At 39.1% G+C, this 24,111-nt stretch overlaps 1 protein-coding gene across 6 annotated transcripts in view; it reads left to right on the plus strand.

The window, feature by feature from the left end:
* LRP2 (LDL receptor related protein 2) overlaps nt 1–22,767 on the plus strand; it is a 135,106-nt gene extending 112,339 nt beyond the window's left edge. For 3 of the 6 annotated variants that reach the window (XM_030018645.1, XM_030018649.1, XM_030018648.1), the window contains 14 exons: nt 2,055–2,198; nt 2,944–3,109; nt 5,582–5,710; nt 6,495–6,715; nt 7,146–7,325; nt 8,053–8,172; nt 10,468–10,558; nt 13,416–13,483; nt 13,639–13,759; nt 16,278–16,407; nt 18,402–18,521; nt 18,617–18,724; nt 19,950–20,021; nt 21,120–22,767. In XM_030018645.1, coding sequence (XP_029874505.1) covers nt 2,055–2,198; nt 2,944–3,109; nt 5,582–5,710; nt 6,495–6,715; nt 7,146–7,325; nt 8,053–8,172; nt 10,468–10,558; nt 13,416–13,483; nt 13,639–13,759; nt 16,278–16,407; nt 18,402–18,521; nt 18,617–18,724; nt 19,950–20,021; nt 21,120–21,281 — 1,832 coding nt within the window. In that variant the 3' untranslated portion in view covers nt 21,282–22,767. The remainder of the gene's footprint in view (nt 1–2,054; nt 2,199–2,943; nt 3,110–5,581; nt 5,711–6,494; nt 6,716–7,145; nt 7,326–8,052; nt 8,173–10,467; nt 10,559–13,415; nt 13,484–13,638; nt 13,760–16,277; nt 16,408–18,401; nt 18,522–18,616; nt 18,725–19,949; nt 20,022–21,119) is intronic. The other 3 variants (XM_030018646.1, XM_030018650.1, XM_030018647.1) reach the window with 2 other exon arrangements.
* The last annotated feature ends 1,344 nt before the right edge of the window (nt 22,768–24,111 follow it).

The raw sequence follows: 24,111 nt of genomic DNA on the forward strand, positions 1-24,111 counted from the left end.
TAATAGAAATGTGCTGTGCCTAGTCAAATAGTAAAATCTTCAGAACAGAATGCCTGTGACCAAAACTGCATGCTACTGGAGGTTTTGAAGTCTAAAAATTATTTGTAATATGAGAAATTATACAAGAAAATGAAGTCTCCAGGTTTCCAGTCCAGGGGCCTAATTCAGCACTTATTTACTGTTGAGCATGAGACTGGAAATACAAACGGGCATTTGTACCTGAGTTTCTGCCTGGCTGCCTCTTTATGTGCCTGTGTGTGGTGGGTTGACCCTGGCTGGGTGCCAGGTGCCCACCAAAGCCGCTCTATCACTCCCCCTTCTTAGCTGGACAGGGGGGAGAAAATATAACAAAAGGCTCGTGGGTCAAGATAAGGACAGTTTAATAAAATGAAAGCAAAGGTCGCGTGCAAAAGCAAAGAAAAAACAAATGATATTATTCTCTACTTCCCATCAGCAGGCGATGTCTGGCCACTTCCTGGGAAGCAGGGCTTCAGTACGCGTGGTGGTTGCTCCGGAAGACAAAAATGCCCCCCTTCCGTCTCCCTTTACTTAGCTTTTATATCTGAGCTGACGTCATATGCTATGGAATATCTGTTTGGTTAGTTTTAGGTCAGCTGTCCTGGTTATGTCCCCTCCCAAGATCTTGCCCTGCCCCAGCCTGCCATTGAGGGAGGGGGCAAAAATGTTGGGGAGACAGCCTTGATGCTGTGCCAGCGCTGTTCAGCAGTAGCCAAAACACTGGTGTGTTATCAACACCTCTCTAGCTACTAATGCAGAGCACAGTTCTATGAGGGCTGCTATGGGGACTATTAACTCCATCTCAGCCAGACCCAATACACTGTGTCAGAAATATAGTTCTTTGAAACCTTTCTTCATAGGCTTTATTTAGGAAGCATCTAGATACCCGAAGTTTTCAAGGCTAAGTGACAGAAGATAACATGATTGTAGCTGATAACATCGTGAAATTTGTTGTGGCTAAAGTTCTGCTTTTGTGTATGCCCAGAATTCTACCACTCTTTGTAGTACAAGCTCACAGCACTCATAAATGAGGGCTGCCTTAGCCTGTGTCTGCTGCAGGCCTGATCAGTAGGCATTTTCAGAACGCACAGAGAATATTAGGTCCCCTTTTTCCTGTAATAGCATATATATTGGAAATGCTGTCAATTTCTACACTGAATTGTATGTTCGTTAGAGAATAGTCACTTGCCTTATTCTCCCATAGTTGGGCACGACTTAGAGGGAAAGGGGTTGTGTTTGAATGAACAATTCATAGGAAATTGAGCATTATTAGTTGGAAAAGGTAAATGAGATTTTACTTTCCCAGCTGAACGCCTTGTCATTTCTCATTGGCTCTGTGAAGATGTGACTGATGTAGGAGAACTTCTCCTCTGGAAGAAGGCCTAGGATTTGAGTCTATGACTCCCAACTGGACTTTGTCCTTAGTAAAAGGGCTGAAAAATTAAATTTTCTCACCAGCAGAATCAGCCAGGTGGGACTGATACTCCCTGTAGTCAAGTTATTAGAGTATTGAGGCTAACCCCAAATTAACCTGTGGGTAGGAGAACATTCATCTCAATATAGAGACATTAGGATTTAAAGACTTTCAGGTAGAAGAATTCAGACAGGTCGTGGCTCAAGGTACTGGCAAATTATTTGTACTTTCAAAATTGTTTCCTCTACTTTGAGGGGGCGGGCGCTGAACCACGTAGTGTATAACAGCATTCTATTTTTGATATGTGAGGTGGTAATATGCCAACACTGTAATGTTTAAGAATTTTTAAAGAATTATCCCTTAATGATTACTACTGCACAAAATCTATGGTGAAAAAGATAATACTATCCTCAGCGGTAAGCATTGCCAGAGGTTTTAATGAATTTTGCAAAGCCAAGAAGTTTGAATAGCTCTGAGGCTTTAGAAGTGGCCTGTGTTCCTTCTGGTTCTTATGCAGACAGAACTTGTGAAAACTCCAGTTTAGTTTTGACTCGAAGTGACTTTCATCTGTTTCTTCTAAAAAAAGAAATACATGAAAGTAAAATTTATGATCATTTCCCAGGTAATCCTCCATTGTTACTGCTGCCAGATAATGTGCGGATTCGAAGATACAATATCTCATCAGAACAGTACTCAGACTATATTGATAACCAGGAGCGCATCCAAGCTCTGGATTATGATTGGGACCCTGAAGGGATAGGCCTGAGTGAGTATGTGTAGAACATTAATAGTCAACCATGCAATGGTTGGTTTAAAAAGATGCATTTCTGCAGCATAGGTATTTAATTTATGCTGGAAATCAAAAGCAAATTAGATTAACTGCCCAGGTCTAGTTTCTTTTAATGCTTTAATTTAGTTTAGCTATGTTTTGTTCTGTTTTTCCTTTTGTTTTGGTGTGAGTTCAGCTATGGAATTGTGGCTCTTTAGGATTATGCAGTAGTAAAGGATTGCTATAAATGAACCCCTTCCTTTTCTTCTGCATCTAACAGTCCCCAAACCTGGCTCAAGTCTTGCAAGAACTAATACTAAGCAGGAATGGCCAGTAGCTCCCTGTATTAGCTTATATCTTTGCCTCCTTATCAGCTTCCTGGCTTTTGCCTTTTTCATGGGGCCTCTGTCCTGGGCCATACTTGCTCCTTAGGGCCATGAGGGTCTAAGTTACTCTCAAAATCATGTGCAAAGGCTTCAGAGCTAAGCTCTACTCTTGAAAAATGTGATACATATTTCTTGATAATCTAGACCAAGATGATTTTAGATGTGCATCTTACCTATGATGAAAGGCTTAAAAATTTACACACTAACACAATGTAATTTAATTGAACAGAAGACTCTGTGTTATTCATAAATAAATGGGTCTGGTATCTTCATGTAAGAGCCTGAGAAAGATTAGAATTTTCCAAAAATATGGAATAACTAGACATTAAAAATGCTCTTTGTCATCTTTTTTGAAGGTATTGTGTACTTCAGCATTCTGGGACAGGGTTCTGAGTTTGGAGCCATCAAACGTGCTTATCTGCCCACATTTGACAGCAGTAGGAACAATCCTACAAAGGAAGTTGACTTGAATCTTAAATACATAGTTAATCCTGATGGGTTAGCTGTTGACTGGGTTGGAAGGTAAGTGCTCTGAAAAGCTAGAAAAATGCTGTGCTTTGAATGTGTCAAGGGTCTGATCAGGCAGTGCAAAATCCACTTTCTTCTTCCTTATGAACTGTCTTTGAAGACATCTAGTCTCAAGCTAGTTCAGAAGAATATAGTAAGCTCTGTTTGCCCAGGCAGCAGGTTAATAGGTCAGATGCATGTTGCTGACTGCATCACATATTCTCTGAGGAAACTTGCATTACTTCACAACTGGCAGATCAGTTGTGCATCAGTAAAGTGATAATACACTGGCCTTCATGTCAGATGGATTCTTCTTCAAGGACTCAGGTAAGCTCCAGGGAACAAGCTTTCTTGGCTGTTGGAAGGAGACCTCCCCAATCCATAACGGAATTTGTCTTTTATCTTTGCTCCTTTGTTACCAGCCTTGTGCTATATGAACTAATCCCAAAGCAGAAGCAGCTCTGAAGTCTGATGAATGTATGTGTTTTCTCAGAAAATTGTTACATTTTTGTAATTTTGTCTCAGAATTTTTTCTCCTTCTTGTTGGCTGTGGCTTTTTTTAGGCTAAACCAGGGCAATTTTTAACTTAATCCTAGAAATCATGAGATCACTGCTTATTTTCCCTCCCTTGGAGAAGAGCTGGGAGAAATTTAGCCATGACTTTTGGGAGTTTGACTCTGTCAATGGTATAATTTCTTATTTGCAGTGTAACTGTTAAAGGATGTGGTGGACAGCCATAGCTGTAGTTCATTTGGTATAATATTGAGGGGATCCTGACGCTTGTAGGTAGACACGATGAAATGTAGTCAGGATCGTCTTTGAAGCTGAATGGACAGAGGTTATAGAGATGAGTCAATCTTCTCTACGCTGTTGACAAATTTTGGAAGCTCCTGGTAATGCAGTCAATAGGGTGAAGAAGGAGGATATTAAAATTGTAGTAAAGCATGATGTTCCTGGAAAGCTGAAAAATAAAAAAAGGAACTTAGCTATCTGCTTCCCCTCTGTCACGTGATTATCAACTAAGTAAATGAATACTTTACCTTTTGTGTCAATCAAAATATGATTGGAAGGTGCTTAAGATCTGGATTGCGGCTAGGTAGCATTTAACTCTGAATTGTGTTTGTGGAAACAGAGGGGTTTTTTTTCCTAATGATTCAAAAAGCTATTGTATAAGCAGGCAAAGATTGGGAAAAGACTTATTCCAGTTTGGGGCCTGATATGTAGCTTTCATTATCCAGACTCTTTGTGTTAGGTGAGGTATGCTATGTTAGGTGTTGTGTCCTATGAAATAGTTATAGAGTTGCTCATGCAGTATGTCACCCTGATTTCTAGAGTAGGATAAAGCCAGTCTGGCTCACTGAAGTAATTCACTAGCCTGAAAAATTGTGCCAGTCATGTTGGGAAAAAAGAAGTGGAAAATTGTATCTTTCCTTCCAGCAGTTTTTAAATATCGGATAGATACGTTAAGGTCTGGGCTAGCCTTCAGGTTATTTTGCTCTTTGCTTTGTGAACTGCAGGCCACTTGGAAAATCAAGTGTTTCTGAGGGCAGAAGGGAGTGTCTGAATTTCTCTTCACAAATCTATATGGTTGTGAGAGCAAGGATAAAGGATATATATCACCAGCATCCTGGTGAGGCTAGCGTCTTCAGCACTTCAAACATAGTATTACACTGATTCCAGAACAATGTTGAAATGTATTTTTAAAAAACATATTTAAGTGTCTGCACGTTATATAAAAACTGCTACACATGGTTTGAGACACAGACTTCTGCCCATCTGCAAAATAGGAATGACAGTGTTTTCTCACATTCCTAAGCCAATTATGAGATAATTTATTCCATCAGAAGGCACTGTGTGATTAATGAGTGCATAATAATGAGTATGTTTATTATCTAAGCTCAAAAAAATAATAAAGGCATGATGATAAAGAAAAGCAAAATTCAAGGAAGAGTAGACTGAGTGCCCTGTTTGTAAGGACTAAAAGCATTTGTGTCTGATGTGGTAACAATTTATTCACTAATATCTCTGTCAGAAGACAAAAGTCCAGAGAGGAGCTCTGGGCTAATAAGCTGGATACCTTCAGAGTTGCTGTATAAATTACGTGGTAAATAAATTTTTATTTGTAATGAACCTCATTGTCTCCTGGAAAACTGAATCTTTAAAGATGCTTATTAAACACCTTAAAAGTAACAATGAACGTTCTCAGTAGCCCTTTAATGAAGATTATTTGACAGGGAACAGAGGCAGCTGCAGAAACTTTGTTAGAGGAGAAAACTAGTGAGCTGATAGATCACATTTGCTAAACTCACCTATATTTAGTGTCTGTATGTTCCAGACTGAAAAAGGTCAGATGTAGTCAATGCTGCTTCATTATATTAATTTTGTTTGGGTTTGATATAGCTTTTCTTTTTAAAAATATTTTTTTTTCTTCCTCTCCCAAGTGTAAAGTATTTACTTTTGGAATGTTTTGTGTTTTATGTAATTCAGACATCTTTACTGGACTGATGCAGGGACTAATCGCATAGAAGTGGCAAAATTAGATGGACGGTACAGAAAGTGGCTTATTTTTTCTCTACTGGATCAACCAGCAGCTATTGTTGTCAATCCAAAACGTGGGTAAGTACTACAGGACTTCCCAGAATTATTTTCAATGCTACTCAATACCAAAAAACCATGCAGTGGTAAACTTTACAGGAAAGACTAAGGGAATGCTTTCTGGAGTTTCCTTTTACTAATCTTAGGAAATTTGTGTACATGGGAAAGTATTTTGGGATTAGATTTCATATGGGTGCTTGTTTTGGTGACAACACCAGGTAGGTCAAATAAAAATCTCCTTTCCACAGTATTGTGTGCCCACCGAATTTCTCTGTTACTACTGAAATAGGGAAAATTATGGGAATGTTTCTTTGCCAGCTCCAAGCAATACAGACATAGTCTCCTTCACAGTGGAAAGCAATGTAAACGCACTAGTACATTCAACAGCTGTGCTTGCTACATCTTGTGTTACGTGATGGATCACCAGATATCACAGCATGTGCTTCTCTCAGCTGGGGTAAAGCAGCACAGCTCCCTGACCTGGGAGCTCTGCAGCTTTATCGTGACTGATGGATGTTCAGTGTTCACAGTCATTTTTCTTCCACTGAGAATAAGAAACTGTCATTAAAACCACTCTCTCTCCAAATCAGGACACAAGATGCAAACATTCTTCTTTTGGTATTCATCTTCTGTGCTTGAAACAAGCTTGTTCAGTGAACTCTCTGTGACTTTACTGATCACATCTGCAAAACATAAGTTGCTGAACAGCTTTATGTTCCACAACTGACCTTTTCCGTGAAACTCCAAAGGATAATCACGGTGACCAAATTCTGAACCATATTAAATTCTGGTTCTGTCCTTTCAGGCTCATGTATTGGACTGACTGGGGAAGGCAGCCAAAGATTGAATGTGCCTGGATGGATGGACAACACAGACAAACTCTGGTCTCTGAAGACCTTGGCTGGCCAACAGGTCTTTCTATTGATTATTTGAACAATGACAGGATCTATTGGAGTGATTCTAAAGAAAATATTATTGAATCCATGAGACCTGATGGGACAGACAGAACCATAGTATTACATGGAGGTAAGAATTTATTATGCAATTAGTGTGATAGTAACCAAGATGTATGCTAACAAGCACTTGGACTTAACAAGTGGGGCTAGATTCGGGAGCTTTTCAAACAGTAAGTCTTGGTAGTGTTTTCTCCTCCTTTTTACAGGGATAAATGGCTCAGAGCTCATGATGCCTGGTAACTAGATTCCCTGAGGGTAATTTACACGACCCAAATAGGGGACAATGTGGAAAATTGGATTCTGGCTTTTTTATGTGTATTATTAAGCAGTCTGCAGCTACAGTGACGTGAAGTGGCAGGCACATGAGGATGTACACATATAGCTGCAAATATCTTAAAATGAAAGAATTAGATTATATATTTAAGCTGAAGAAGAACAGCAGTTTTATCACTCCTGCTAGAGATTTGCTTGCTGACAGTCTATTGTTTGGTTCCTTTGAGAAGTAGGCAGTCCGTACAACCTTGATGTCTTTGAAGGCCATTTATATTGGATAGCTAAAGAACGAGGAGAAGTCTGGAAGAAAGATAAATTTGGAAGTGGAGAAAAAGTGAAAGTGCTGACTGTAAATCCGTGGCTTACTCAAGTGCGCATCTATCACCAGCACAGATACAATCAGTCAGGTGGGTAATCAGCATCTTGGTGAGCTATTCCTTGCTATGAGATCAAAGTTGGTATTGATGTCTTCAAAGAGCTTAGTAATCTTCTGATAATGTGTCTATCAGTATGTGATAATATTCATTTCTGAAAATCTAAAAATGGAATAGAGGCTGGCAAATATTTTCTGCACACCTAAAGTGAAATCAACAGTGGAATACCACACACTGCTCTTTAAAGTCTCTTAGTTCTAAGTTATGACCCTGTCCTTTCTCTTCTTCCCCTCCATCATGGAGTTGTCATAGAGGTGCAGTCACAATATGAATTTATCCTGATAACATACAAAGTGCTGGCCATTTAATACTGCCTCCAAGGGGGATATTTCAGCTATGACATGTCCACAGTAATCGCAGGGGAGGATGTCCAGAGGAACATCCAGCATACCCCTCTTTAAAAGTGTTTTGACTTTCAGAATCAGAAAGCTCCATGTTGCTTGGAGATGTTCAGTTTCTTCTTGGTGCTACATGGGCTCCCAGCAGCCATGGTATCTCCCTTAAGAATGTAAGAAAAAGCAGAGAGAGGGTTTTGATATAAGTATGGTATTTGGGCATCAGTTGTTTTAAAAAATGGATCCAGACTTAGATTTTTGGTGTGATATTGCTGAGATACACTACTGACTATGGAATTGCCCTGCCTTACCTCAGGAATATGCTGCATTGCTTCTTCAACTGCCTTTTATCACTTGTTTTTCAGTGCCTAATCCTTGTAAAGATGTCTGCAGCCACCTCTGCTTGCTGAGACCAGGAGGGTACACCTGCACTTGTCCTCAAGGGACTCGATTCATAGAAGGCAGCAGCACAGAGTGTGATGCAGGTACCATAATTTGTCAAACTGGAAATGAAAGCAAATGAAACTTTTCTTTAGGAATACAAATGCATTATTGAATTAGAAATATGGAGGGATGAGCTAACTGATATAATAGATGTTGGTAAGTCAGGACATCTGGCTTTTATTCTCAGCCATCACTGATTTGTGGTCACCTTGTGCATTTCATTTAATCACTTTGCATGTCATTTGTAAAATGGATATAGATATATCACTCCAACCAGTCCAGACCCAGCTGCAAAATTGGTCACAGTTTCTGATTTTTGTTTTGAAATTCCACCATATCTTTTTTCTTTTTTTTCAAATGTGTTGATTTCAGAACTAGAGAATTTCTGACAAATTATGGTTTACAATTATGTTTACAATTCTGTACAAGGTATTGTTTGATCAGTATGTTAGAATACAATAGAAACTTGAAACAAAGCTTACAGAGCTCAAAGCGTAAACAGAGATAACTTCTAGATAATTATCATACACTGAAAAGCGTTTTAAGCACTAGAATTTAGTGCTTGGTTGTTACATTGCAGCAAAGCCCCCCCAGTGCTTCCAGGAGTGCTAATACAATAGAATTGCTCAGCCTTTCCTGAGAAGAAAGAGCATACCACTGCAGGATTTCTGTTTTTCTACCTGAGAGTCTGCATTCTTAGCTTACAGTGATGTGGGTGGTAGCCAGATGTCCTTGTACTTGTCCTTGCAAGATATCTCTAATAAATTATACTTTATAACATTATGTCTGGCATCTTTTCTATTGTTAATCTTCTCCAAACTCTTTTCTTTTTGCATTAAAAGAGAAATTGTCATTATTTTTTACACTGCCTTACCTATAAATTACATTTTCTTAATAATTGATAATGCTCTTTCCTATTGCCACATGATGTGAACTGCAGAAAGAGGAGGTAGTAATATGATGTAATAGTGAATGGAAGTGTGCAATACGTGTTCAAATTAGGGATCAATAACACTGTTGATTGTATTTGCTATTTGCTGTTTATTGCTCTAAGGACACAGCATTTGTTATTCTTTGATGAAACTGATTTACATAAAATGTCCAGGAATTAAGAAAACTGTGCTTGACCTTATTTTGAGGAAAAGGAGGAGACAGCAAATAGGATATACAGTGCTGTCTCCGTTTTTTAACTTCAGTTTTTATCTTGACTTTAAGCAAATTTTTTTAGCCAGTGAATTGTGACTGCCATAATTGACATACTGACCAAACATAGCTTTTGTATATACATTTGGTTTATTTGGTCCTTTCCCCATATTGCAGCTACTGAGAAACACAGCCTGTAAGACCTCTGCATTGCCCCATTTTGTATCCCATTTACCTGAAGGGAATTTTACCTGTAAGGAACATTGTAGCAACAGACTTCCTCTACCTCCGGCTGATAAAAATTTTATGGCAAAAGTATTATGATCTAACTTATCAGTGTAAGACAGACTGTCAAAGTCCATCCTTAATTTGTAGCCTATAATGATATCTAAGATCCAGAGCTTTTCCTATGTGAACTACACTTTTCTGACAACATATCCTGAGGTCTTACAGAAGGCTAGTACAACTTTTCACTTTTTTTTCACTTGACTCATCTTTAGAATAACATCACAACCCTTATAGCTCTGTGTTTGGGCCAGCTCAGGCAGCACGGCCACTTGGGCACCTCAGGGCTCCTGAAGTGCAGCTGAAGCACTGGCATGATGAAGGACAGGCTTCTGCGCTACCTGGTGCCAAGCCATCAGCCTGACCTCTGTACTGGCAGAAAACTCTGAGGACTTTGGGTTTACCTCTTGTTCTCACTGTCAGGATGTATGAGAGTTTAGAGGGCCCTCCTGCATGCGTGTTTCCATCCACTGCTTTTCTTCATAAGTAAATGCATCACAGTTTGGCCCTCTCTGTGCAACTTCCAGCTGGTTGGATGGGAGAGTCTGGGCAAAGCAGATAAAGTATTGCTGCTTTCTGAATGGAGAGGTCTGAAGGGTGGTGGTGGGCTGCATTGCACGGGCAAAAGAAAGTGATGGGACATACAGCTTTTGAGTTGTCTACGCCTACTTTTCCTGAATAAGTCATTATTTTTGAGAATAGGTTTTACTTCAGTTAAAATAAGCTAATTTGGCAGAAAAATAAATATAAGAGCAGCAAACACATGTGCTGTTAACAGCAAAGCTTCTGAAAAATAGCCTGTGAGTTTGCATATGCAAATTCTGTAGAGATAAATAAAATGCTCTATGGTAGTATTTCTTTTGTTGAAGATGTCTTGATAACACATATGTGGCTTTCGAATTTTGCAGCTATTGAATCCCCTCCCACAATGCCACCAGCATGCAGGTGTATGTATGGAGGAACATGCTATATAGATGAAAGCAGTCTTCCGAAATGCAAGTAAGTCAGTATGTTGTTAGGGTAGTCCTGGGTCAGATTGTGCTGATTTAGTCTCACAAAACAATTAACATTTTGAATTGTGTTGGAAATGCTTCAGAAGATGTCATACATCTGCAGTAGCATGTTTGTAACAATCACAGAAAAACACATACACACATAAAACTATCAGCAAATAAACAATGTAAATGCTTCTGTTTGGAAAAAAAAACCAAAACAACAAAAAACCCAGAAAGGCAAACCTCTGAAGATTCTAGTAAAAGGCTATACCAAGGCTACGGTGGTAGAGGAGCCAGTGAGGGGAGGTGCTATGCTGGACCTTGTTCTCACCAACAAGGAGGGGCTGGTGGGGAATGTGAAGCTCAAGGGCAGCCTTGGCTGCAGTGACCACGAAATGGTGGAGTTCAAGATTCTTAGGGCAGCAAGGAGGCCACACAGCAAGCTCGCTACCCTGGACTTCAGGAGAGCAGACTTTGGCCTCTTCAGGGATCTGCTTGGTAGAGTACCATGGGATAAAGCTGTGGAGGGAAGAGGGGCCCAAGAAAGCTGGTTAATATTCAGGGATCACCTCCTCCAAGCTCAGGAGCAATGCATGCCGTCAAAGAAGTCGTCAGGCAAAAACACCAGGAGGCCTGCATGGATGAACAAGGAGCTCCTGGACAAACTCAAATGCAAAACAGAAGCCTACAGAGGGTGGAAGCAAGGACAGGTAGCCTGAGAGGAATACAGACAAATTGTCCAAGCAGCCAGGAATCAGGTTAGGAAAGCCAAAGTCCTGATAGAATTAAATCTGGCCAGGGACGTCAAGGGCAACAAGAAAAGCTTCTGTAGGTACGTTGGTGATAAAAAGAAGACTAGGGAAAATGTGGGCCCTTTCTGGAAGGAAATGAGACCTGGTTACCTGGGATATGGGGAAGGCTGAGGTACTCAACGACTTTTCTGCCTCAGTCTTCACCGGCAAGTGCTCCAGCCACACTGCCCAAGTCGCAGAAGGCAAAGGCAGGGACTGGGAGAATGAAGAACCGCCCACTGTAGAAGATCGGGTTCGAGACCATCTAGGGAACCTGAAGGTGCATGAGTCCATAGAACCTGATGAGATGCATCTGTGGGTCCTGAGGGAACTGGCAGATGAAGTGGCTAAGTCACTATCCATCATATTTGAGAAGTCGTGGCAGTCTGGGGAAGTTCCCACCGACTGGAAAAGGGGAAACATAACCCCCATTTTTAAAAAGGGAAAAAAGGAAGACCCAGGGAACTACAGGCCAGTCAGTCTCACCTCTGTGCCCGGCAAGATCATGGAGCGATCCTCCTGGAAACTATGCTAGAGCACACAGAAAATAAGGAGGTGATTGGTGACAGCCAACACAGCTTACTAAAGGCAAATTGTGCCTGACAAATTTGGTCAGCATTTGACACTGTCCCACACAACATCCTTGTCTCTAAATTGGAGAGACATGGATTTGACAGATGGACCACTCAGTGGATAAGGAATTGGCTGGATGCTTGCACTCAAATAGTTGCGGTCAATGGCTTGATGTTCAAGTGGAGACCAGTGATGAGTGGCATTCCTCAAGGGTTGGTATTGGGACTGGCTCTGTTTAATATCTCTGTCAGTGACATGGACAGTGGGATTGAGTGCACCTTCAGCAAGTTTGCTGATGACACCAAGCTGTATGGTGCAGTTGACACGCTGGAGGGAAGGGATGCCATCCAGAAGGACCTTGACAGGCTTGAGAGGTGGGCCTGCGCAAACCTCATGAAGTTCAACAAGGCCAAGTGCAAGTTCCTGCACATGGGTTGGGGCAATCCCAAGTGCAAATACAGGCTGGGCGATGAGTGGGTTGAGAGCAGCCCTGAGGAGAAGGACTTGGGGGTGTTGGTTGATGAGAAGCTCAACATGACCCAGCAACATGCACTTGCGGCCCAGAAAGCCACTTGCATCCTGGGCTGTGTCAAAAGAAGCGTGACCAGCAGGTAGAGGAAGGTGATTCTTCCCCTCTACTCCACTCTCGTGAGGCCCCCACCTGGAGTGTTGCATTGACCTCTGGGGGCCCCAACATAAGAAGGACATGGACCTGTTGGAGCGAGTCCAGAGGAGGGCCACAAAGATGATCAGAGGGCTGGAGCTATGAAGCCTTGAAGACAGGCTGAGAGAAATGGGGTTGTTCAGCCTGGAGAAGAGAAGGCTCTGGGGACATCCTATAGCAGCCTTCCAGTACCTAAAGGGGGCCTACAGGAAAGCTGGAGAGGGACTTTTACAAGGGCATGTAGTGATAGGACAAGGGGTAATGGCTTTAAACTGAAAGAGGGTAGATTTAGATTAGTAATTAGGAAAAATTTCTTTACTGTGAGGGTGGTGAGGCACTGGAACAGGTTGCCCAAAGATGTTGTGGATGCCCCATCCCTGGAAGTGTTCAAGGCCAGGTTGGGTGGGGCTTTGAGCAGCCTGGTCTAGTGGAAGGTGTCCCTGCCCATGGCAGGGGGGTTGGAACTAGATGGTCTTTAAAGCCCGTTCCAAACCAAACCATTCTATGATTCTATCATTCTGGAAAATTGTAACAATAGAGAATTAATGCTCAGTAAATGTAGCTTGCAACAGCCAGTAGGTGCCACCAATGCTCTGCTGAAACAAAATCTTTTGACTTCAGTGGCTAGTTTTCTGACTCAGCACTTTTAATTTCCACTTTTAATTCTATGAAGATAGCAGACATACTATATTTACAGTCAGTGAAATATATAATTACTGAGCATGGAGTTAAAATTTATGGCATGTAGATAAACATTACAGAATATAATAATAAAGCTGAGATCTTAGACTTAATAAAAGCCATTTGGTCAGCTGTCCTTCTTACATTTACAGGTGTTCTTATGGCTACACTGGGAATTATTGTGAAATAGGATTGTCAAAGGGAGTGCCTCCTGGAACAAGTAAGCTTCAAGTATATATTACACTTGATGTTTTGAGCTAAAGAATGTATAGTATCTCCCTATGATACCTGTTCGGAGTCAAGCTTGTAATTCTCTGAGCTCTTTTTTACACTGAGCTATGCTTGCTTGAATGTTTGCTTATTCTTCTTTGACAGCAGCAGTAGCAGTTTTGCTGACAGTCATACTAATCATAATAATTGGAGTGTTAGCAGTTGGAGGCTTTTTTAACTACAGACGAACAGGCTCCCTTTTACCAGCGCTTCCCAAACTGCCAAGGTATGTTTTGAAGGTTTTCACAGCTGGAATGTCTGTGCACTCAAAATGTATGTTTGTTACTAAATATTTCTGAAAAATCCAGTTTGTTTGCCATGTGCCCATTCTGTTGGAATACAGGAAGTGCAGTGTTGCGGCAATTCAAGTGGATTTCTGATTCCAAGAGATATCATAGCTGATCATTATTTTGTAACAAAGGACTATTGTAAAACTCTTCTGCATTCCAAATTAGCTTTTAAATAATGAGCAATATAGAAGACTCTTTACCAGCTCTGGAACTGGATATTCAGTTCAAAAAGATACAAAAGACCATAGTTACATATGTTTTAATTTTTTATAAAACTTTGTCAGAAGGTGATTCTGGCAAAGAGATCTTTTTAACATTGAAAGGCTGAGCTCATCTGCAACACTGTATTAATCAGTTTAAAAATAATATGGGGTATGTATAGTGAACTTCTATCTGTTTCCAGTGCCTGAGAAATCTGGGCTTTTTATAGGTTCCTGCTCTCCTGACAGTCATACTGTCCAGTGAAAACCAGCTTTATGAAATATCATTCAAAAACATGTGATGTTTTAAATCAAAGGAAGACAAAGAAAACATATTTGTAATGATTTTAAATTATTTTTTTTAAAAAAGATGTCAGAATGTGATGCTTCACATTTTTTTTAGCTTTAAGCAAATTCTGTGTTTTTAAAGGCATAAAGCTGCATCTTCATAGTCTTTGCACCAATTTCATAGTAGTAGCTCTTAAATCAGTGTAATTAAATCTTTGTAATCAGTAATGTGGATGTAGCTATAACTGCTTCCTCACTGGAGGATTACACTGAAATAATTAAATTTATTTATGACCTGACATAGTTAAATTGGGGCAAAAATTTTGTGCAGATCAATCCTGCAGGACAAAGAGTTTGTAAGAGATCCCTAAGCTGCTCACTGAAATTCACTGCTGCTTGCTTTCTTGAATTGAAATTTTCTGCATCATCAGATAGTGAACAAGTAGAAATTTTAATGTACTGACTTGAACTTTACTGTTCAACAACACTTCTCGTATAAGTTATGAGGCCATGTGAAATGGAGATGTCAGGTTTTTGTCTGTGAGGCTTGATTCACAGTTTTCATTTCTGCCATGAATATACCTTAGTGCTGGCATTGCTCAATCCCTCTTTAAACCGTTAACTCATACCTTTACTGGAGAGTTAATCAAGCTATAGCTTACCTGTTGCCCTTAACATGGAACTTGTCCATGTACAGGAATCACAGCTAAGATTTACATTTTTTTAAATTGAATCAGCTGATGCCTATGGAGCCAACTGGTAAAGTGTGTGCACAATGCACCAGCTGTAGGCAAAATTTTAGCATAACCAGCTCTAACGAGGACACACAAATGGAAAGAATATTTCAATGCTTCTGTCTTCCTTCAAGTTAGGCAAATTTGACAAAATGAACTCAAAGTTTAACTCTGCAGTGGATATGTAGTTGCATGTTTTTGAGGAGTTGCATGCCCGGATTTTTGTGCGGAAGGTCCTGTATTTGGCTACTCAATACTATCTTTTACTGCTCCTATTATTTTGACCCTGACAGTGTTCCTTCAGCCCACTTCCAGTATTTCTCATGTAAATCTAACGTGCACTTGTGGTTACCATAAATCTATACGCAGATTGAACGTTTGCTTATATGAAAACAGTATCCTGTAGGTATCTTCGTGATTTGCATGCATAAATATTTTTAGTATAGTTGTTGTTGGAATTACATCCACAAATTTGTATGCAATTTCAGCTGCATTTTTTTAAAATCAGTTTCAATGAATTTGAATAACTGAGTGGATTCATGCATTTGTCTGTAAATCAACAGCGAAGTAAGAGTACTCAAAATGTAGGTAAATTTGGGGGAATTGTAATTCATTGAGTTCATTTGATATCTACATGAGCACACATAAAGATAGTTGAGACCATTCTGAATGGGCGAACTTAGGTTAAAAAGACTGTTGAACTAATGCAGGAATACTACTTCTGGTGCCCTTGCTAGCTTGCTTATAGCCAGCAAAAATCACAGAATCATAGAATCACTTAGGTTGGAAAAGGCCTTCAAGATCATCGAGTCCAACCATCAACCATGCCCACTAAACCATGTCCTGAAGTACCCCATCTACTCACTTTTTGAACACCTCCAGGGATGGTGACTCAACCACTTCCCTGGGCAGCCTGTTCCAATACCTGACAACCCTTTCAGTAAAGAAATTTTTCCTAATATCCAACCTAAACCTCCCCGGCCACAACTTGAGGCCATTTCCTCTCATCCTATCACCAGCCACCTGACAGAAGAGACCAGCACCCACCTCACTACAACCTCCTTTCGGGTAGTTGTAGGGAGCGATAAGGTCTCCCCTCAGCCTCCTTTTCTCCAGAATACCAAGTGGTAATTATGCTTAGAAGAACAACTAGAAAAAGTTTGTATTATAAGCTCTTTTTCAGTGTAATCTGTTCCTTTTTTTGTTTTGTTTTGTTTTGTTTTTGTTGGTAGTTTAAGCAGTCTTGTAAAATCTACTGAAAATGGTAATGGGGTAACTTTCCGATCTGGAGCAGATGAGAGTATGGACATAGGAGTCTCTGGCTTTGGAGGAGATTCTGCTATAGACAGAGCAATGCAAATGGTAAGGTTTAGTTCTGAAATAATTTTTTTTAATTGTGTTCTTTTAATTTCATTTTTAGCTGATAGAGGGAAGTCTTTTATGTAAAAAAGATAGTGAGATGATAAATGTGTTCTAGAAAAAGAAGTGAACATTGATTGATAATCTCCTGAAATAGATTTTTGTAAATTGAAGGCAAGGACAAATGTAGCCTGTTCTTCAAAATAATGTGACTTTTCTCAAGATTTTTATGGTGGAAATTAAGTCAATTACCCCCTTATCTATTTCAGCATATTCATGGAATGTACAGGGAATGAATAGGCAAATGAAAATATTGTGTTTCCTGTACTGTTTAATTTTTCCTTGGAAAAAATATTGCACTGTTTACCCCAAGAAGTACAATGTACAAAAGATTTTTACTTATAGGAAACAGATCACAGGTATGTTTAAATAATAAGCACTTGCTGCAAAGTCTACGCTGGAAACTCCCTGAACTTTAAAGTTAAAGATAAATTACAGACTTAACTGACAGTAAATTAATATGAAATGAAACAGCTAGTGAAGATAAGCTCATAATATATCTATATGACCTTTTTCTAGATGAAGAAACACACTCTTCATTAAAACTAGGCAGCCTGTGTAATGAAATAACCATATGAACATTTCGGTAAATACTGGGAAAGTAGCTTTAGGCTTGAATATTACCTCAAATCTTTTTCGTGCATGAAAAACTTTATGGTACTTTCCATTTTCTGGCCTATATTGACATACTGAAGTCCAACTGATGCAGTTTTTACATTGCTAATAACATGTCTGGATACAGCCTATTTCTACTTAAGTGGCGTTAATTCTCCCTATGTATTCAGAGTATAAACAAACAATTGTATCGTTCACTGGGAAGGAATTCAAAGGGTTTGGTTTATGGCAGCGAAGAACTGTGGGATGTGCCTCCTCAAACTTTAACATCACATATGCATGAGTTGATATTTTTCAGTGTGGCTGTTCTTAGCCAAGCTGGGCTAATTTGAGGGAGCTGACGAGTTTACTATGTGGTCAAGACCTATACTCGGATAGCACAAAGCATGAATCCTTATGGCATGAGCAATGGTTTGTAGAAATGAGACAGGTTTAAAGAACTAGCTGATATACTATTCCCATGTTATTCCTTACTATTCCTGTGATGGGGCTGTGACAAGGAGCAGGACAAGTGAGTCTGGGTGGGGTTTTGCTTTCATTACCCTTCTACTTGTTGATGCTTAGCTGGCTAGCCCTGGGTGGCTATCCTTATGTAGCAGTAAATATTTTCTTAAGAAATACTTAGCACCTTTGCCCACCTGCTGTGTACCATAGCTGCAGCTCAGGGTTTGGCACAATATGTGTGAAGCAGCTGCTATCCACACAGTGGTCTTCATGCATGGGCAAAGCATTGATTCACAATAAAAGATATGCTAAAAAACTGTGAAACATTTTAGTTCTGACATAACTCATATGTTATAACTAAGGGGATGCACTTACTGTCTTGTCTCAAAAAATATAGCAGTCTCCCTGCTGGGACAAAATGAATGAATCCCATTCCTTTATATGTCAGATAGTCCTTATTAATTTGTATGCCACTTTGACGTCTCTAAAATGAAATATTTATTTTGGGATTATGCTTCCTTTGATATCTCTTCCCTGTTGAAGGTGTGATTTGTGAGAGTCATCCTTCCTCATCATAAAATACATTGAGTCAGTTATTGAAATGGGGGGGGGGGGGGGGGGGGGGGGCGGTTGTCCAGCTAGGAAATGGGATAATATTGGAACAATCAATGGTCCAGGCTGGTAAGTCAGGGAGTAAAATAATGAATGGTAAACTAATGTTATGATTTTAACAGATGCTAGATTTTGTCTAAGCCTATTTGAAAGTAATTCGTTATTGCCTGAGATGAAGAATTGGACTGTAAGTTAATTCCTAGGAGTATGGAGGTCTTTATTGCACTGCAGTTGTTGTTTTGGTGGTTTTTTTTTTTTCTTCATAGAATGAAAACTTTGCAGTGGAGTCAGGGAAACAGCCAATCACATTTGAAAATCCGATGTATGCAACCAGAGATGGTGGAGCCAGCACAGCCAGTGCAGTTACAGTTGTTCGGCCGACACACGTAAGAAAAACTTAGGCTTGACTTTCACCCTTCATTTTCCTTTATGACCTTCTTTTCTTCTTTGAATAATGTTGATTTTCCTTCTCCTCCTCCAGGTAGCAGCAGCTGGTAGTGAGGAAAATGAAAATTTTGAAAATCCTGTGTATGCCTCTGTGATATCTGCTAGTCCAAAGGAACCCTCTCAGAGTACAGATGCACCTCAGGTAGGACATAGAAATGCTCTGAGGCTGCCTTGGTTGTTTTGTGCTCCAAATCAGGGAAACTGAATTGTTAGGGAAGCTGCAATATAGTTTCAATTGTCTTTAAATAATGCCATAGAGTTGGCACATTATCTGCATCGAGACCAACTAACTGAACCATATTTACAAGAGCTAGTCAGGAAGTTTGATAAGAGAAAAGCAGCGCAAGCACGGAATTGCCCAGGGCACACAGTAAGGATCTATCTGGATTAAACCCCCTCTTCTTCCTGGCCCACCCAGTTATTTTGAAGTGAATAGATGAAACAGAAATTTCCTTTCACTGTTTGTGCTTCATTTTCAGGGCAGATACTAGTCTGAAAATTGTCATTGCTCCCCAGCAGAAATTATTATAACTAAGGCTTTACTTTGGACTTCTAACGATTATTTGTAAACGCCTAATGAATTATACCTTGATAGAAGCAGCAGAGTGTGTGTCTGTTTTCTTTTTTTTTTCCCCTATAAAATATGTAAAGAAAACCCAAGAAAAATTACATTTTGGTCTACAACAGTGAAAATCCAGCGGGGTTTAGTACAGAAAATTGAAATAAGACATTTAGTCAGTGTACTGTCATTGTCTTTTTCACATTTATTTGTAATTTTATCCATATTTAAAAGTGCTAGCAAGGACATTTAAGACACTTGTTCTATGTGTTCTTGCAGGACATTTGAAGAATCAAGATCAAGTATTGCCTCATCTAGATTATTCTGATTCATGCAAGATATATTTTTGCCTTAAAATCCATCTGAATGAGCTGATGGTGGCTTGTTTACAGGACTATTTTCACACATTGTGCACTAAAAAGCACTTCTGATGAGCTTTGAAATGACAGCTCTGTCAGCCTTTTGTTGTAGTTTCATGTCCCTCAGTAATTTCTTTTGTGTTGTTTTCCAGACAGTTTTTTTTCCCCTTTGACCTATTTGTCTGGACTGATAGGCTTCCTTGAATTAATTTAGTCATTTTTATTGCCTTCTGGCCTAGCCTTGTGAATACTGCTTTAAGTTAAATAACCATAACTGGTTATCTAGCAGAGAAGAAAGTTGGGTCCCATGCTTAGAATTACAACATGGTAATGTAAGAATATCCAGCTGAAATGACTGAGTTAGCAGTCAGTGCAAATGAAGTCCAACAACAGTTTCCAGAGAAGTTGTGAGAAAAATATGTAAAGTTCTAATAATTTCTATGTTTCAGGAATCAAAGTGGAGTTTCTTCAAGAGAAAAATGAAACAAAACACTAATTTTGAAAACCCAATATATGCGGAGGTATTGCTTAATATTGTATAATTCTATTTTTCAGCTAATGTACTGTTGGACTTTGATCTTGCTTTCATAGGATAAAGATTATGGGTAGATTCTGCTGCTAAGTGAAGCAGCACAGAAATTCCAGCCCAGGTCAAGGTAGGACTGAAGTAGTTTTGAGAAAAGTTGTAAAGTCTCGTGCAGAAGGAGGTGTTCAACAGGCATCCAGCTCAGGCAGCACAGCTGCATTGCCCACAGCTCTGCTTTCCCAGCCCAAGCACTGCGGTCCGCTCCTGGTCCAGGATCTCAGGAGCTACTTTCAGCTTGCTGGTGCATTCTGGCACAGCTCAGGGACCCAGCGCAAGTGAGAAGCTATTGTAGTGCACTAGGAGTGATGTGTCTATTTCTGCCCTCTCAGTCCTGGTTTCAGCACTGCACAAAAATTCAATAGCTCTGTGTACTGCAGCTCTGTTTCTATACCAGCCCTATTTTTTTCATCCATACAGTTGGATGAGACAGTTCTTTTAAGATGGTGTGCCAGTGGGTGGTATGTTTGCTGGAGCAATTCTCACCTGACTTGGGTATGAAGGTTTGGAGTTCTACTGACTTAAGCCGGTAATTCCAGCCCTCTTCATCTTACAGTTTAAAATTTCCAGATGGCCTAAGTCACTTAAGAATCTCAGTCCTACAGTCACATGACTAAAACTAGCTGCCTTTTGTGAAGAATTTAGGTTTCTAATGCTTGAACAAGGTGAGAGAGAGAGTTCAGGAAGCCAGGGATTCATTTTCCCGACATTAATGAATGTAACTATTTACAAACAGTAGTAGTGCCAATGTTATCTACATTCATGTATGTGCATATAGACATAGCAAGCTAGTCCTGACATTAAGCATTAAAATAGAAGTCCCAGTGTGTGGAGTAAGTTTGTAGTAGTGTATTTACTCAGCTGTACCATCTGAGGTGAAATTAGCATTTCATTTTGTTACAGGTGGTGATTTGCAGAAATAACTTATACCATGACACTTGACTTTAGCAAAATACTTGGATATTTATTTAACATTTCTGAAAGTTAAAGTTGGATGTTTTGTACATTAGAATCTAAACTTGGATTTTTGTTTCAGATGGAAAAGGAACAGCAACAGGACACAGAAAATGTCCCTACCCCTTCTCCTTCGCTGCCTCCCAAGATTACGCTGAAGAGAGACCAACCATTAGCTTATACAGCAACAGAGGATACATTTAAAGACACCGCCAATCTTGTTAAAGAGGACTCTGTGGTATAACTAGGTAACTGATTTAGGGAAAATTAGACACATCCATTTGCACATATATTTTTTATAAACAGAAGAGTAAGGTTCACATTCAAATGCTTTATAAAAATATATACATCTCTTAGCCAATGGCTGGAGAGGTATGTTGAAACTATGCCTTGTTTTTTGACAAATGCCAATTTCTATTTTTATGAACAATTATCATGATGTACTATATGTATATCTTTGCACTGAAGCTGTCTGAAAGTAATGTTATAAATATATTGTACATTTGTAAATTTTTGAAAGATTATCTTGTTCGGTGATGTTGCTAGTAGAAATCTGTATGCAGTTGGTTGTATCTTTAGGGATAAATTCATTATATAAATGCTTAAACTAAAAAAGAACCAAACAAGGCAAATATAGGAACATTACTGATTTACAGGATCTTTAGAGTATATATTTATAACAGCACCTTTTAAAACTTCTACTGGTGCTCTGGGCATCTTTACCACCTATTATATACTACTGTATGTAAAAATGGGTGTCTCTGTTTATCTTGTGTTAAACAAAAGATGGAAGGGTCAATGCAGCTTCATTATGCTGAATAGTTACCTGTGCAAAATGTTGTTCTTATAGTATTTTAACTGCCTGAGATAAAATAATTTCCTCTCAATCCATAAGACACATACTTTTCCTCTAGGTTCCAATTAACACCATTCCATTAATAGTGCTCTTAAAAAGATCTGATATATTTAGATTTTAGTGCCACGAGTACTTAATTTAATGAGATTTTCTCTTGCTCATTGATGGAATAGCTCTGTTCTTGGCTGGAGTCTCTGGAAGTAATTTGTAGTGTTAAATGACGTAGCTAGATTTGTATAACAGCTTATTTTCAAACAGCAAAATATGAGAGATATTGGTTCATTTAAGAAATTATTCAGGTTTTTAAATGTGAAAATTTAATTTTATTGACTATTTATTTCCTGAGGTGGACATTAATAGAAAGGGAAACAATTTCTACTAATGCAGTCTTTGTAGTTACCTGGTTATTTCTATAACCTTCCATCAGAATTTACTGTACATCTTATTAGCTTTTCTATTAATCAGCCAAGGTAGTTTCCACAACATGAACCATTTGAGGAAACTCCAAGTACCACTGCAGGAACACGTTATTCAGCATTCCTGGCTAGCTAGTCATATAAATTAAAGATTCCTAAAGTTATAATCATTGAGACTTCTGCTATTTGATTGTTTTATATCTAGGTTCTCAAGATATATACTATTTCTAGTTAGAATGCTTATAATTACTTTGTAACATACTTTGATTAGAAAAGACAACTGGAAAATGATGCTGCTGAATAAATCTAATAAATGTATTATTTTATCACATCCTTATTCCATAATTTGTGTCAAGGTTTCATGTACTTTTTCAGTTGTGGAGACTTCAGTGCACTCTGAGATGAAAACAACAGTGCTTTATCTGAAGTCAAATAAGAATAGTGCTTACTGCTTCACACAACTATCTAAAATTCTTGATATAACATCACTGACATCATATCACTGTAAGTGTGAAAACTGCCCACTACACACATTAAATAAACTGGTCCTTGAAACAGGAAACTCTTATTATTGATTGCAAGAGACTGACTATCAAGGTAGTATGGACATAAGCATTTAAAATCTTAGTTCAATTAACTTCCATATTTAAGTGCTTTAATGTAGAAAATTCCTTAGAATCTGAGACACAGCATACACGTCTGTAAGGCTATGAGAAAGGATTGCTTTGAAAGGCAATATGCTGTTCTTAAGGAGAGAGTTCACAATGTTTTTTAAAGAGAGAAGGCAGGGCTAACATTTCCACAAGACTCACCTCTGGTTGCATACCACAGGAAAAAGTAGCATCAGTTTTGTGAATAGTCTTTGTCAACAGAAACATTTGGAACCAGTTTTGGAGAAAACTGCTAATATGTCAGCCATGTATCAGAGATACTTTTTTTCCCCCTATGACAATTTTAACTTTTCAGATGTGGAAGAAAACCATCCCTGGGATACTGTATAGATAGGTAGTATGTAGATTTGATTGTTTAACATACCTGATGGTGAAGGATTCCTAAGCTTCAGCTGGGCTTCTTCCTCTCAGTGGAATACCACAATGTACCCTTCTGATTATATAAAATTTAATTTTTGGTTCTTTGTTCAACAGAAGCTTTAGATTCTATTCTGAACTTAGTTTTTCACTTGTGTTCTTTTTCCCTTATGAGGACAGTCCCTGGTTGGATTCTGAATTCTGGACTCATTCTGTTTCAAAGGCGGCTGGTTTTTTTGAGATTTCAGCACCTCTCTGTAATCTGCCACTATAGGGCTGATAAATCATACGATTGTTTTTTCAGGTACATTCTATTTACAGCTGTTAGGCCAGGTAGAACTATCTCTCTGCAGGTATTTATCATGAAATGAAGTAAAATAAATGTATTTTTGAAGCCCTTTGCCAGGGAACAAAACCTCAATGACTTAAAGGTTACTAAACACGTTTTACATTCTGTCCCTTTCTTGTGCATGTACAAACACACACACATACACATACGCCCCCTCTCTCATGCAGAGAGTGATGAAACTCCTTTTCTTACATTTGGAGTTCTGACCTGCACATGGTATTTTTGTAAGCTTAATTGAATTGCACGTTAATGATTAATCACCAGTGTAGCTCTTTAGCAAATAAAACCTTTACCCCTTCAATTTTAATATCTCTAGGAACACCAGTTTGTCAGCCTCTGGCCAACAGTTTAACAGATAGAACTAGTGTACAAGAGGCACAGTAACCTCAGCTAACATTTTGCCATTCTGAACACACTCTTCGTAC

Source organism: Aquila chrysaetos, chromosome 6 (genome assembly GCF_900496995.4).
Source record: "Aquila chrysaetos chrysaetos chromosome 6, bAquChr1.4, whole genome shotgun sequence".
Classification (NCBI taxonomy): Eukaryota; Metazoa; Chordata; class Aves; order Accipitriformes; family Accipitridae; genus Aquila; species Aquila chrysaetos.